The sequence below is a fragment of the Ictidomys tridecemlineatus genome, chromosome 2 (genome assembly GCF_052094955.1).
Source record: "Ictidomys tridecemlineatus isolate mIctTri1 chromosome 2, mIctTri1.hap1, whole genome shotgun sequence".
Lineage (NCBI taxonomy): Eukaryota > Metazoa > Chordata > Mammalia > Rodentia > Sciuridae > Ictidomys > Ictidomys tridecemlineatus.
Window position 1 is genome coordinate 13,850,988 of NC_135478.1, and position 14,586 is coordinate 13,865,573.

Here is a 14,586-nt window from a genome sequence, read left to right on the forward strand (position 1 = left end):
CCGCTTGTTGTGAGGTTAGGTGAACCACATTTCCCAGGAGGCATCGCGGCTGAGCCGCCCTACTTCCGGCTACGAAAATGGCGGCTTCCTAGCGAATTGGTGGCTGACTTGGAGAGAGGTTCAGGCTACGGTGAGTAGAAGTTGGGTGGTGAAAAGTGTGGAGCTCTTCCCTTGAGACTCAGCTTCCCTGGCTCCAGAGGTCCAGCCTGACCCCTTCCCTGAGGCTTCTGGCTTCTCCTGCGGCCCAGGCTCTGTCCTTGCTGCAGCTGAAGCTTTGTCTTCCTTGGCGATGGACGGGGGTGGGGCTGCAAGGCGCGCAGACCCTTCCAGGAAGCCCGCGTCCCCTGTCCAGACGGGCAGGCTGTTCCCAGGGGACTGTGGTGCACAGGTCCGCGCCCCGTCCTTCTGCAGCCACCCCCCGGGCCACCCCGCTCCCAGGGGCGAGAATCCCAGCAGTTACATTCCTCTCTTCACCACGACGGTTGCCGGGTCAGGTAACAGAAGACTCAGTCTGGCTTAAGCAAGAAAGGGAAGTTAGTGGCTTGTGGATTGCATTCAAGGCATAGCTGAATGCCACTTCAGGCAGGCTCCCTTTTCCCTCTCAGAGGCAAAAGGGGCTCTTGGCAGCTCCCAACATCTACCTTCCCAGCTCTGCAATCCCAGCAAGGGCCTCTTTTCCCTACTGCCTCTATCAGAAGTCCCAAATGTGCCTCTCACTGACCCATATTGGTCCTTTGCCCATCTCTGAAGCATTCACAGTGGCCAAAGAACTGGGACTTGGTCATTAATCATGGTATCCTTATGGGTGGAGGAGGGGAAACAAGGGAAACTGTTATCTTACTGTATTTTATTTTTACTTATTTATTTTTAATATTTAGTTGTTAATCGACCTTTATTTATTTATTTGTGTGTGGTGCTGAGGATGGAACCCAGTGTCTCACACATGCTAGGCAAGTGCTCTACCACTGAGCCAGGACCCCAGCCCTGTTATCTTATCTACTGGATGCTGGGCTAGTAGGTTTGGAAGGGATCCATTCCACAGCTGAGTAAACTGAGTCCCTGAGAGGAGAGACTCTTACAGTAGTAGAGTGGCTCATGGCCGGTGTTCCTTCTTAGTAACCAAATGTTTTTAAAAATCTAAGGGGTGGATCCTGGCTTCCCCCATCCCTGCACCATCCAGCCTCACAGGAGCCATGGAAGTGGTAGAGCCCAACAGTCCCACAGAGGAGGAGGAGGAGGAGGAGGAAGAGGAGGAGGAAGAGGAGCAGTCTGCAGAACCTCGGCCTCGCACCCGTTCCAACCCTGAGGGGGCTGAGGACCGGGCACTGGGGGCCCAGGCCAGCGTGGGTAGCCGCAGTGAGGGCGAGGGTGAGGCGGCCAGTGCTGAAGATGGGACCCCCAACCCTCCAGGAACTGGCCCCAAGCCCTGGCAGGTGCCCCCACCAGCCCCTGAGGTCCAGATTCGAACACCAAGGGTCAACTGTCTGGAAAAGGTGGTAAGTTGGTGGTGCTGGGCTGAAGGACCTTTAGGTTAACATTCTTGCATTTTGAAATTTACTGTGCCCATATGGTCTGTGGATCCGTTTCTTTGGTTGCCATAGGTTACCACAGACTGGTGGCTTATGACAACAGAACTCTTTAACATTTTTTTTGATAGTGAGGATTGAACCCAGGGGCACTTTATTTTTGAAACAGTGTTGCTAAGTTGTTGAGCCAGGCCTCAAGCTTGTGATCATTTCGCCTCAGCCGCGTGAGTCACTGGGATTATAAGTATGCGCCCATGCCCAGCTCCCTCCCCTTTTTTAAAATTTTGAGACATGGTCTCATTAGGTTTCCCAGGCTGGCCTTGAACTTGCCATTTTCCAGCATCAGCCTCCTGAGTTGCTGGAATTATAGCGCCCAAATGAGCACAGGGATTTAGCTCCTTCATAATTCTAGTCTGGAATGGTGCCAGCAGGGCCATGTCCCCTCTGAAGGCTCTAGGGGAGGCTTTCTCTACCTCTTCCAGCCTCTGTTGGCTCTAGGTGTTCCTTAGTTTGTGGCCATATCACTCCATCATCTGCCACCATCCTTACATGGCTTTCCCTTCTATTTCTCTGTGTCTTCTCTTTTTCTGTTTGTTACAAAGACATTTGTCAAGATAATATAATCAATCAAGATTTCTTCTTTAATTTTATCTGCAAAGATCTTAATTCCAAAGAAGGTCACATTCTGGGTTTCAGCAGGAGCTGGAGACATTTTTTTTTCCCCCCAGTCCTGGGGATGGATCCAGGGTCTTTTGCATGCCTAGGCAAGTGCTCTACCCCTGAGCTTTACTCCCAGCCGTTTTAATTTTATTTTGAAACGGGGTCTCACCAAGTTGCTTGGGCCTTTTAATTTATAATTCTCTGGTCTGGCCACCCGAGTAGCTGGGATTACAGACTTTGGCCACCACACCCTCTGGACGTGTCTTTTGAGGGGAATAGTGTAACCCACTGCACTTTTATTGCCATGTTTCTGCTTTGAACATTCTTTCATTCATTTATTTACTCGTCAACCTGGACCCTCAGTCCAGTGTTCTTCCCCGGATCCATTACCTTCTAAAGTGAATGGCTTGGCTTTAAATTGGGGGTCACCATGCCACCTTTTTAGACTATACTCCTTGGAGAGGGCCAGCAGTGTGGTGGGACCTGGTGTTAATATTATTTTTTTTCTTTTTCTTTTTTAATTAATTTTTTTAGTTGTAGTTGGACATAATACCTTTATTTTATCTATTTATATGTGGTGCTGAGGACCAAACCCAGGGCCTCGCATGTGCTAGGTGAGCGCTCTACCGCTGAGCCACAACCCCAGCCTCCCCGTCACTGCCCTCTTTTAACTCCCTTGCAGATTATCTGTCTGGACCTGTCCGAGGAAATGTCGCTGCCAAAGCTGGAGTCATTCAATGGGTGAGAAGATGTTTTGTAGCTTGTACCTGTGGCCATGTCTAGAAGAGGCCAGCTGTTAAAATATGGGGCCCCCACTTTAGCCTTGCCCAACCCTGGTGTGGCCTCAGGCCTGCAGTATCAGAGTCGAAGTGATAGTAGTCATGATGTCCGTGGCCCAGTGAGGCTCTATTCTAAGTGTGAGGAGCTGTCGGACATCACCTGTGTCACAGCAACACCTTGGAGACTCGGAGAAGAACCAAGTGACTTCCCCAAGGTTTCATAATAATAGGGCAGGACCTGGATTTCCACCAAGCCTGACTGACCCCAAAATACGTACCCAGAGCCATGTGCTACCAGGTTACAGGGCTTGGGTGGGGCCCAAGGGGCTCCTGGGAGATGCTAAGGATGAGCCCCTACGAGCCGGGTGTGGTGACGAGGCCTGTGCTCTCAGCCAGTTGGAGGGCTGAGGAATGAGGGTCTTTTGAGCTCAGGAGTTCAAGACCATGCTGGGAAATAGACCCAGACCCTGCTGTGGGAAAAAACAAACAAGACAGGGCGAAGCTCCCTCCACTCTGGCACCCAGGCCTCGGCGATGACTAAAGCCCGGCTCCAGAGGTCCAGCCTGACTCCCTCCCTGAGGCTTCTGGCTTCTCCTGCGGCCCAGGCTCTGTCCTTGCTGAAGCTGCCACCTTCCTGCCACGTGACATGCACCCCAGGACCTTATTGCAGGCTGAGGGGACGGGACCCTGATCGGCTTACTCTCTGTGCCTTCCCAGCTCCAAAACCAATGCCCTCAATGTCTCCCAGAAAATGATCGAGATGTTTGTGAGGACAAAGCACAAGATCGACAAGAGCCACGAGTTCGCGCTGGTGGTGGTGAACGACGACACGGCCTGGGTGAGGTGGGGCGGGTGCCGATCCCGGGCTCTGTGGGGACCAGCTCCCCACTGAGCCCCGTGCCTCCCTGTAGCTCTCCGGCCTTACTTCCGACCCCCGCGAGCTCTGCAGCTGCCTCTACGACCTGGAAACGGCCTCGTGCTCCTCCTTCAGTATCCTTTGTGGTCGTCGTCCTGGGGGGCCTCCTTCCTGTCCCCTCTGGGCCCGCAGGGCTGAGCCACGGAGGGCCTGCTGGGTAGCTCAGGTTCAGGTCCCAGCTGTGTTGTGACAGGTTGGGCCCGTGACCTTGGGCTTCAGCATCCCCAGGCTGACATGCTTCAAAGTCTAAAACTTGATGAGTGCCCACACGGCGGCCACAGGTGGAGAAGTCCACCCCGACCTCCTGGGCACGGTCACTGTCAAAAGGCACTGTGCATAATAGGTGCGTAGGAAACAAGTGAATTTCTTGTTCAGACTTCAGTTGCATCGTTAAGGTACCTCATTAGCATATACAGATATTCCCAGACTTTAAAACAACCAAAATCTAAAACACTTCTGGTCCCAAGCATATCAGATAAGGGACACTCAACCTTTAACAATACAGAAGCAGCAACAGATGATTTGGACTCGGGATTTCCAAAATGCATCCACACGGGGAATACTTTGTGCAGCACCAGGTGTACAGTTGGTGCTCAGTAAATGTCAGTATGTGACTAAAAAGTTAGAATTGCCCTTAGAGTCTCTTTAATTTGGACATAGTACATTTCATGCTAATCTGAACATTAAAGGCTCAGGTGTGACCCAAAACTTAAATAGAAAATGATCCCCATGAATTAAAAAATTGATGCATATTAGGAGAACAGAAGCGAGACCCCCCCACCCTTGTGGCTCTAATTGTGAGAAGAGTGGCACCAGCCCTGAGGAAAAGAGGAGCTTTCAATCACCAAGGTCCTTCAGGGGTCCCGTGTCAGCATTTTATTTTGTTGTCTGTGCTGAGAAGAACCAGGCTCAGAGAAGGGGAGCCACTTGCCAGGGACCCACAGCCTGGCTGGTGGGTCTGGGCTCTCCCGACATTAGGATCCAGAGAAGCCACCTGCCTCTGACTGTCTGACCGAAGCCATTGGACTTCTCCTTAGCATCCCCACCAGATCTGGAAGGGCTCTTCAGCCTCATGTAAGTTATCCACCTTCCAAGAGAAGGTCCTGGGCTGGGGTGTAGCTCGGTGTCAGAACGCTTGCCTAGCATGTGTGAGGCCCTGGATTCCATCCCCAGTGCTGCAAAATACAAAAACCAAACCAGGCAAACCAAACGAGATCTTTCTTGGTCAAAACTCAGCACAGAGATAATCCAGAGGTCCTACAGCCTGCCCGTGCCTGGTGCTGCCTGCAAGAGTTGCTCATTTATCTATCTGGGAACATTTTCTGCAAGGGACATACTTCCTGGAGTCTTGCCCTCTGTGTCAGTGCTGTGACTGCCCCATAGTGCTCCACACTAATTATTTTCACCCAAAGGTCAGCAAAGTTTTTTCTGTCAAGAATCAGTAAATATTTTCAGCTTTGTGGGCAGGCCAAGGTCCCCGTCACGGTTCTTGCCCTCTGTTGCTGCAGGTGTGGCTGTGTGCCAGGACAATTTTATTTAGGGACACTGAAGTTGGAATTTCTTGTTTCCCTGTATTATTGAATATGATTCCACTTTAGATTTCTTTTTTTTCTTTTGGTACTGGGGATTGAACTCAGGGCCACTCAACCACTGAGCCACATCCCCAGCCCCATTTTGTATTTTGTTTAGAGACAGGGTCTCACTGATTTGCTTAGTGCCTCGCTAAGTTGCTGAGGCTGGCTTTGAACTTGGAATCCCCCTGCCTCAGCCTCCTGAGCTGCTGGGATTACAGGTGTGCGCCATCACACCCAGCTTCCACCTTAGATTTTTTAATCATTTGAAAAACTTGTAAAAACCATACTTCCCCAGCCAGGGTCAATCCCCAGTGCTGGGGGGAAAAAAATCTGGTTCCCATGGAAGCAGTCCCTGGCCTGATGGGAAGCCATGTGTCAATAGGCAGGTCCAACCCAGAGCCCTCAGGTGGCCAGCACAGGATTTGGCCTTGTAATCAGTGAAGCATCCCTGGTGTAGTAGGAGAGACCAGGCGGGGCAAGTCCAGGGAGGTGCTGGGGGCAGAGGAGAGTATGGGATGGCTCAGAGGGAACAGTGAGCTCAGGAGGGGCCAGATGGGCCCTGCATGCCCAGTGAGGAGCTGGGCTCTCCAGAGGTGCAGGAGGGCTAGACCCCAAAGCATGCTCTGACCTATTCCCCTCTGGCTCTGCAGCCAGCAGAAGACAGAGCTGCCTGTCACGGAGAACGTGCAGACCATCCCGCCGCCGTACGTGGTCCGCACCATCCTTGTCTACAGCCGCCCGCCCTGCCAGCCCCAGCTGTCCCTGACAGAGCCCATGAAGGTGAGGCTGGGAGAGGGAGGGACACCTGCAGCCAGGACGGAGGGTGAATGCTGGGGGGATTCCTGACCACAGGCTTGGGGTGCTTAGAAGGGTACTCCTGGAGTCTGAGGCAGATGTTGGGGTGACCTGAGCCCACAGGCTGTCTTCTCCCCGGCAGAGAATGTTCCAGTGTCCATATTTCTTCTTTGATGTTGTTTACATCCACAATGGCACCGAGGAGAAAGAGGAGGAGACCAGTTGGAAGGTGAGGGGCGGTGGCCGGTGGGCGGAGTTAGGATATTAGCACCCTGAGCCCTGGAGCCCTGGTCCAGCTGGGTGGTGGCCATCAGTCATTCAACAACTATTTGCGGCTCCTCTGTGAGCAGCTGGTGGTGACTGAAAGTTGTGGGGACTGTTGGGACAGTGGCTCCGGGAATCTCGGCCCCGCCCAGCTCATCCCAGCTTCCCCCCTTCTGTCTTCCTGATTTTGCCTTCCTGTGCCCTCTGCCTGGCACACCCTCCTCCTCCTTAAGCTCTGCTGACCCTGCACATCTCAGTCCTGAACTAACGGGGACCTCACTGGCCACTCTGAGCATTTGTTTATCCGACTCAGTGGAGGAGCTGAGACCAGCGCCTGCTCAGACCTTTACCCAGATAAAGAAATCCCTCCCGTGGGAAGCCTTCCCCGTCAAGAAGGCTGTGCGTGCAGGCTGGGCAGAGCCCTCGCCCGGGCTGGGAGGACTGTACTCTACCCCCAGCACTGCCAGAGACCTTTAAAAAGATAGCTGGGCGATTTAGGAGGTTGAGGCAGGAGGATCACAACATCGGAGGTCAGCCTCAGCAGCTTAGAGAGTCCCTGCCTCAAAATAAAAAAAATGAAAGTGGCTGGTGACGTCCCTTGGTGGTACAGCAGCCTCGGGCTAAGTTCCCAGTACCACACTTGGAAAGAAAAAGAAAAAGACGAGCGTGTGGGCTGGGGTGTCATGTGACAGCTCTCTATGCTGGGGGATCCTACACACCTAGGACTGAGACCTCTGGGGTGGGTACCAGCGGGTGTGCTTGGAGCTTGGCAAACTTGTCTTCGCTCTTCAGATCCCACCCAGATGTCCCTTCCTTTGGGAAGCCTTCTGGGGGACCTGGAGGGTGGATCAGGATCAATGTCTGCCTGAGTTGTCGCTCACTGCCCCCTACAGGACATGTTTGCCTTCATGGGCAGCTTGGACACCAAGGGTACCAGCTACAAATATGAGGTGGCCCTAGCGGGGCCAGCCCTGGAGTTACACAACTGCATGGCCAAGCTGTTGGCCCACCCACTGCAGCGACCGTGCCAGAGCCATGCCTCCTACAGCCTGCTGGAGGAGGAGGAAGAAGCCACCGAGGTCGAGGCCACCGTGTGAACCGTCACTGTGCATCTCAGCCTGGTCCCCGGAAACTCTTGGTCTAGAGTGCTGGTTCTCAAACAGCTTTTGGGGACTCCTAGGGGTTCCAGGGGGTACTCAGGGCACTTGGCAGCCCTGGGAAGAAACCCAGAATTCCAGGAGGCCCTTCAGGATCTCTGGGCACGCATCCTCCATGTTCCTAGCCCACACCCACTCCTGGTTGTTCCATTATAACTTTTGTTCTATATGTGATTTTTGTCATCAAAATAAAAATCTAACAATCCTTAGCCCCGGTCCACAATAATCTCGTGTTAATTGGGATCAACTCTGTTGGAAGTGACAGAGACTCACCCATCAAGCAAGGAAGAGGATAAACGGCTTCTTTCTTGTGGATGAGAAGCCGAGGTGGCACCTTCAGGCTCAAGGGTGCCTCAGCTCCCTGCCACCGGAACTGCCCAGCTGGTGTCTAGTGTGCCCTGCTTCCTTTCTCCCCAACCCGTGGAAAGGGGTGAGGTAGCTCCCACCACTACCTAAGTCCCAAAGCAGAGAAGTGAGGGTTGTGAGCTCCCTGACCGGGTTGACCTCTCTGGGTCAGGTGGACTTCCTTGAAGCCGGTTGTGGTCCAGGGTTCTGGGATGCTGATTGGCCAGGCCAGGGTCACCCGTCTTCCTGGAACAAACACCAGGAGCTAAGGTGGGTGCTTCCTGGCGGCGGGAAGACGGATAGGAGAGGTCCACTGAGGTCCACCCAACCATCTGCCCCGGATGATGCAATTGTGAGAAGTTTATGGACCAGATTTTCTCAGCTCCACATAAAACAGAAATAACTTATTGAGCAACTGCTTTTCCTCTTTTTCAGCACTTATTAGGCACCTACAGTGGGAGGGCCTTGTGCTGAAATGCCCCTTTCTTTCGTTACAGTTGTTCTCGCATTTGGCCGAGGGGAAAGTAAGGCCCCACCCTCCGCAGTCTGGACTCCCGACTCTGCTGGGCGGGAACGGGCGCTGCACGGCTTCTAGGGCGGCAGCCTGGGAACCAGCCTCCCGAGTGGGGCTGCGCGCTCAGGGCAGCCGCCGTGGCCGAGGGTTCCGAGCGCCCTGGCGCCCCGCGCGGCTTCCCCAGCTCCGTGATGGAGCGCTCCCGGGAGGGTGCGTCCGTCTTCGGTGCTGAGGCGAGATAAGGGCACACCCGCCCTCCTCCTCGTGCCCAGGACCTTATCGGCGGTGCCAGGGCCTCCCGATTGCCACTCGGTGCGTGTCGCGGACCCGCACTAGGCTCGGGAACTCCGATGTGGGCGGCGGTGCGGCGCGGGGCGACCTGGCTGAGCAGCCAGTGCAGCGCCGGGGAGCGGGGGCCCGGGCCGCGGGGCGGGGCGGCGCGTGCGCACAAGGCCGCCGCGGGAAGTTGGAAATCGGCGGGCCGGGCAGCGGGGCCCGGGGACGCCCGGGATATGGGTGCCGCGGCCGGCCTGGCTCAGCAGCTGCGGGCGGCGCTACAGGAGGAGGAGCCGCGGTGAGGGTGGGGCCCGGGTCGGATCGGTGGGCAGACCGGGTCGGGATGGGGCCGCGGTCCACTCTGACCCTCTGTCAGCAGGGCAGTGGAGGAGCTGCTGCGCCGCGGCGCCGACCCTAACCTGGTGCTTACTGATGGCGCGGCCGCCATACACTTGGCGGCTGGAGCCCGACACCCGAAAGGCCTGTGCTGCCTCGGGGTCCTGCTACGCGGAGGAGGGGACCCCAACGCTCGGTAAGGCGAAGCCTGGGCTCAGTGCGGGGTGTCCCGAGAGGCGAGGCCTGGGAATCCTAGAGCGCACGCACTAGGATCTGTCCCCGGGGCTTGGTGTCCGAGGGTGGGGCTTGGGGATCTTAGGGACCGAGGGCCCAGGCTTCAGTTCTCAGCGCCCGCGATCTAGGTCCTACTCCGGAGGTGAAGTCTCCAGTGACCTCTCTTGCGCTCTCGTCCCAGATCGGCCGAAGCGTTGACGCCACTGCATGTGGCCGCCGCCTGGGGCTGTCGCCGCGGCCTGGAGCTATTGCTGAGCCAAGGAGCGGACCCCGCGCTGCGTGACCAGGTGGGGGAACTCCTCAGAGAAGATGGGGCGGACCCAGAGGGAGAGGAGAAGAGGGGGAAGGTCCTCGGGCGCCCCCTGCTGACCGCGCTTCCGCAGGACGGACTCAGGCCCCTGGACCTAGCGGTGCAGCAGGGGCACCAAGACTGCGCACGCATCCTGTGCGAGCTGGACTCTCCGACCGCAGCCCGGGCAGAGGCCCAGGAGCCAGAGTCAGAGCCGGAGCCTGGCAGTGAGTCGGGCCTGCGCGGCCGCGTGGTGCTTCCAGTGCCTCTGGCATCCAGTCTCCCGCTGCTTCCCTGGTCCCCAGCTGTTTTTGATGGTCTTCGGCACGACTGCCACCTGCTGGTTCTGACTCTCATGGCCACCGTCTAGCTAGCTCCCTCTGCTTCCAACTCCCCTTCTCCTCCAGACTCTGATCTCCTCTTTCTGTCTGATCTGAATCTATTTCTGTCTCTCGCTCCCTCTCTTATCTCAGGCCCAGGTGTCTCTGCGCCACCTGATGTGACACTGGACTCCACAGCACTCCAAGCCCCGCTGAGCAGAGCTGACAGAGGGGACGTGGGCCTGGAGTCTGGCCCTGGATCCCCCAACCTCCCTGCCGCCCTTGAGTGTGCAGACAAGGATGGGGACTCAGAGGCCCCCCTCGGGTGCTGGGACTGCTCCTCGGAGGTCTCCTTCGTCACTGCAGTTGAGGTTTCTGGAGATGAGGACCCAGCCCTGGACACTTCTCCCTGGGTCGGGTCATTGCCCCAGACCACTCGGGGACGGCCTGATCATCCTAGTCAGAGGATACCAAGGCCTGGAAGTGCCCCACAGCTGGTGCGTCAAGGCCACCAGGCCATCAGGGAGGCAGAGCTGAGCACCTGTCTGCAGGCCCTGAGCCTGACCTGTCCCCATACAGCAGGCTGCCCGCCTTCTCCCTCAGCCTCCCTCCTGGATGGGAGCTCAGCCTGTAGCCCTCCACAGGAACAGCCACCTGGACCCCCCACCCTGAGCGATGATCAGACGTTCCTTGGTAGGGACGAGGCTGCCCTCTGGCTGACAGAGGATGAGCTGAGCTCCACAGAGGGCAGGAACCCTGTCCTGTCTTGCCAGCACCTGCCAGTCCCTGCCAAATCTGACCCGGAGCTGCCACAGGCACATCAAGTGCTTGACAAGAGCCCTGGCCTCGTGGCGCCCTTCACCTGGCACCCCTACCGTCAACAGCCCGAAGAAGCCCGGGCCACCCCTGGTTAGTCTCTCCTGGACATCCAGAATCCCAGGAGCCCCCAGGAATCCCCGAGACCCCAGCTCTCAGTCCTACCCTCATCAGCTCTCAGAACCACCTCCTCCTCCATCTCCCCTGACTTATTCTCCTCTCCCAGGCCCAGAGTTTTCCGGGTACAGTCCAGAACTGGCCAAGGCCCTACGGACAGGCCATATTCCAGATGCTCAGTCCGATGAAGATGCACTTGCCCAGCAGTTTGAGCAACCAGATCCCACGAAGAGGTGGCGGGAGGGGGTTGTAAAGTCCAGCTTCACATATCTGCTGCTAGACCCCAGGTACTTGGCGCAGGAAAGACCCAGAGATGGAAACTAGAAAATTTGGGGAGTGATTTATGTTTGCTGTGTGTTCTTAAGAAAGGGACCAGCCCTCTCTGGTCATCAGTTTCTTCATAAAAAAGTGATTGAACCCAACTTTAAACAGTTGAGTATCCTTGGGGAGCAGCCACCCTTCCTGGTCTTATAAAATGGGGGTTGCTGGATGTGGGTTCAAGTTGCTCTGTGACTTTGGGTAGTGGCAATGGGACAACTGGTCATTTTTCCTTCTCTGAGGGTCCCCCTCTATCCAGGGAGACTCAGGATCTGCCAGCCCGAGCCTTCTCGCTGACCCGAGCCGAGTGTTTTCAGATTTTCGTTCGTGCCATCTTCTATGTGGGCAAGGGGACACGTGCCCGACCAGATGCCCACCTCTGGGAGGCCCTTGGCTACCGTGGACGGCCAAGAAAACAGGTATCAGGCCGCATTGATCGTACACCACTTTGGTATCCTTTACTTAAGTTGGGGTGCTTGCTGGGAATGGCCACCCGCAGTCCCAAAGCTCCTTCCCTCTGCCGGGTCAAGCGTCCCTCTACTTCCCGCCCCTCGTCCTGCCTTATTTCACTCCTCTGCTCAAGAGCAGTGAGCGCACCCCTCTCTGTCCCCGGAAGCCCTGCGGTTCCCATCAGGGGCCCTGGAGGGGCCTGTATCCCAAGTGTTTGCCCAGAAGTTTCCTGAAACTAAAACCTAAAAAAAAAGACAAAGGAAAGAGAAAATAGGCCTGAGGTCAAGGATGAAGGTCCAGCCGGGGGAGCCAGCCAGGGTCAGGCAACCTCTGACACTGCCCTGGCCCTCCAGGCATGCCCCAAAGTGCGCCAGATCTTGGACATCTGGGACAGTGGCCGCGGTGTCATCTCCCTGCATTGCTTCCAACACGTGGTGGCGGTGGAGGCTTACACTCGGGAGGCGTGTCTTGTGGATGCTCTAGGTGGGTACCTAAGATGTGGGGCCTCACCTCTTCCCTTTCAGAGTTGTTCACTCATTTATTCAGTGAATAAGCAATTATTGAGCACCAACCCTGTACCTGAATTTGCATGAATTTTGCTCCCTTTGTTTATCCTTACTTGAAGGCAACCCATTTTGGGTTTGCTGTCACATATTTCTGGTGGAGGGGTACCCTGAGGCCACCCCTCTGACCCCATTTTTCTAATTTCTCTAGGAATCCAGAAACTGACCAACCAGAAACAAGGGCACTACTACGGAGTGGTGGCAGACTGGCCCCGCCATCGGCGCCGGCGCTTGGGGGTGCATCTGCTACACCGTGCCCTCCTTGTCTTTTTGGCCGAGGGCCAGCGAGAGCTGCGGCCTCAGGACATCCAGGCCCGTGGCTGAGGCTGGGGATTGGCTGTCCAGTTTGGGTGGAGGTCAGGGTATTTGGGTATCCCAGCTGCTCCAAGCTGACAGCACGGCCGCCTCTAGCTTCAGACGGCAGGATGTGTAAGAGTGTGTGCGTGCCGTGCATGTGTGTGTGGTGCGCTCGTGCCTGTGCGTGTGTAGGGAGCCCAGGGTCGGTCCCCCTGTCAGGCTGAGGGAGAACTGTGGGAGGGAGGCGCTGCTGGGGAGGCACGGTGCTCCTGTCATGGAGAAGACCAGTGGGGAGCCACAGGGTGCTCTGGAACAGTGGGGCTTGGGCAGTTTGGTCCCATCTGTGGACAGAGTCCACCTTTAATCTCCAGACCCGCAACCCATATAAAGGGACGGCCAATGACCGTCTCAGCCACATGGAGGGCATCTGTTCAGCTCCAGAGCCAGGTTTGCTACTTCCGGGCTGTGGGACCTGCGGCCAGGGGTTTTTCCGTCTGACTCTCAGTTTCCTCAATTACAATGAGGGCAGTTGAGGTCCTGCCTCGGGATCATTGTAGGGACTCAACGGGGGTCATGTGAACAGTGTGTGACAGCCTAGCACTGAGCCCAGGTGGCACATCTCCAACGGAGGGAAGTCGGGGGGCTGTGGCGGTGTGGGCAGGCCCAGGAGGTCTTCCCGGGTCCTCAGGGTGGCAGTGCCACCCCAGCCTCCTCGCCCGGACTCATTTCTTCCACTGAACAGGGAGTTACCAACCCGATCCTCGGGGCGCTGTGTCTACACATCGTTTACATGTGCAGATAGCTTCAGTAAATGCCAAACTGCCATCCTGGTGACTTGTTGCTGCTGTGTTGTCAGAGATATGGTTTTGAGGGCGTATGTAGGGGTTGTTTTAAGTTTCTGAGAAAGTTTCGTCTTTAGAAGATTCAGTGGGTTTAGGGATTTGGGGAGATCTGCCTCATTGGCTACACCACCTGCCCATCATCACAACTCAGCCAACGAGGTCCTGCAGGGGCGGACTGTACCTGGGCAGAGGTTCCGCCTACTTGGGATTGTCCCCTAGGCTGCTCTTACAATTAAGGGTCCGGCCTGTGGAGTGTGCCTGGGTCCTGCCGCTGGAGAAATCTCTTTTAGAGTCTCCCTTTCTTTCTGTGTGAAACAGAAGACTCCCAGCTGGTGGTGGTGTTGCATGCCTGCAATCCCAGGAGGCTGAGGCAGGAGGATGCCTGCCTCAGCAGTTTAGCAAGGCCCTAAGCAACTCAGCGGGCCCCTGTCTCAAAAAATAGAAAGGGATGGGGACGTAGCTCAGTGGTTAAGCACCCCTGTGTTCAATGCCCGGTACCAAAAACAAATGAAAACCACAGTCAACACTCCCAGACCCCAGAGCTGATAAAGCCACAGCAATTCGACAATGGGCTGTCACCCTGCAGTGCACAAGCAGGTCACTGGAAAAGAATCCAAAGACCCCAAAGAGTGGGAATTTCTCTACCAGGCTTTCTCAATCCCGGCCCTAATGACATTTGGGGTGGATTACACAGCCACAGGGCCGCCCTGGACCTCGTTGCCTGTTGAGCAGCAGCCCTGGACCCACTAGATGCCAGTAGCCGACCCCCACCCCCGTCACCTCCCGTGTGGCCGTCGAAAGGTCTCCAGGATTTGACAGTGGACACAACTGCCCCAGATGACAACCCCAAGTCTAGACGAAGTTGGTTCACAAACCAGTGGGGAAAACCGAGGAGACAGTTCCCTCCTCCCACTGGTCACATGAAGCACATAGAGAGACCTAGACTTGCGCTCGAATACAGTTTAGAATGCGAACAGTAAAGGGTTTGGGGTTGGGAAGCCTGAGGATTCAACAGCTGGGTGCCAGGCACTCAATACAGGGCCTGGTATTGAGTGCTACAGTGGGTGCTCAATTATTGCAGCTATAATCTCCTGCGGTGTCCATTGATCCTCAATCTTGGCTGGACCTCCTCTTGCATTTCCAGGGCAGAAGCGCACCCCTTGATAACGGCCTGGCACCCAGCCATACTGGCCAAGCG

General features: G+C 56.0%; 2 protein-coding genes across 3 annotated transcripts; both read left to right on the plus strand.

Moving 5' to 3' along the window:
* On the plus strand, positions 1-7,880 carry Babam1 (BRISC and BRCA1 A complex member 1). Of its 2 annotated transcripts, none has more exons than XM_005333022.5 (9): positions 1-130; positions 1,143-1,496; positions 2,869-2,927; positions 3,683-3,803; positions 3,877-3,955; positions 4,931-4,955; positions 6,106-6,235; positions 6,393-6,479; positions 7,408-7,880. In XM_005333022.5, exons 2-9 carry the CDS (start codon positions 1,194-1,196, stop codon positions 7,609-7,611), a joined length of 1,008 nt encoding a protein of 335 aa, XP_005333079.2. In that variant the 5' UTR covers positions 1-130; positions 1,143-1,193; the 3' UTR covers positions 7,612-7,880. The 2 variants fall into 2 exon arrangements, with proteins under 2 accessions (XP_005333079.2, XP_077893908.1); XM_078037782.1 differs by having other exon boundaries at positions 4-130; positions 1,181-1,496.
* A 1,095-nt stretch (positions 7,881-8,975) lies between these two features.
* Ankle1 (ankyrin repeat and LEM domain containing 1) lies at positions 8,976-13,371 on the plus strand. Its single transcript, XM_040290298.2, has 9 exons — positions 8,976-9,104; positions 9,186-9,338; positions 9,558-9,663; positions 9,760-9,892; positions 10,139-10,894; positions 11,028-11,205; positions 11,496-11,655; positions 12,040-12,169; positions 12,401-13,371. Exons 1-9 carry the CDS (start codon positions 9,043-9,045, stop codon positions 12,571-12,573), a joined length of 1,851 nt encoding a protein of 616 aa, XP_040146232.1. The 5' UTR covers positions 8,976-9,042; the 3' UTR covers positions 12,574-13,371.
* Positions 13,372-14,586: the final 1,215 nt, after the last annotated feature.

What these genes read in the sequence shown, in the direction of transcription:
- Babam1 (XM_005333022.5), top strand. Translation starts at nt 1,194, where the DNA reads ATGGAAGTGGTAGAGCCCAACAGTCCCACAGAGGAGGAGGAGGAGGAG. An exon ending in GGCCTCGTGCTCCTCCTTCA is followed by an intron (nt 3,956 to 4,930) that starts GTATCCTTTGTG and finishes CATCCCCACCAG; the next exon opens with ATCTGGAAGGGCTCTTCAGC. An exon ending in CCCTGACAGAGCCCATGAAG is followed by an intron (nt 6,236 to 6,392) that starts GTGAGGCTGGGA and finishes TCTCCCCGGCAG; the next exon opens with AGAATGTTCCAGTGTCCATA.
- Ankle1 (XM_040290298.2), top strand. Translation starts at nt 9,043, where the DNA reads ATGGGTGCCGCGGCCGGCCTGGCTCAGCAGCTGCGGGCGGCGCTACAG. An exon ending in ACCCCGCGCTGCGTGACCAG is followed by an intron (nt 9,664 to 9,759) that starts GTGGGGGAACTC and finishes GCGCTTCCGCAG; the next exon opens with GACGGACTCAGGCCCCTGGA. An exon ending in GTGTCTTGTGGATGCTCTAG is followed by an intron (nt 12,170 to 12,400) that starts GTGGGTACCTAA and finishes TAATTTCTCTAG; the next exon opens with GAATCCAGAAACTGACCAAC.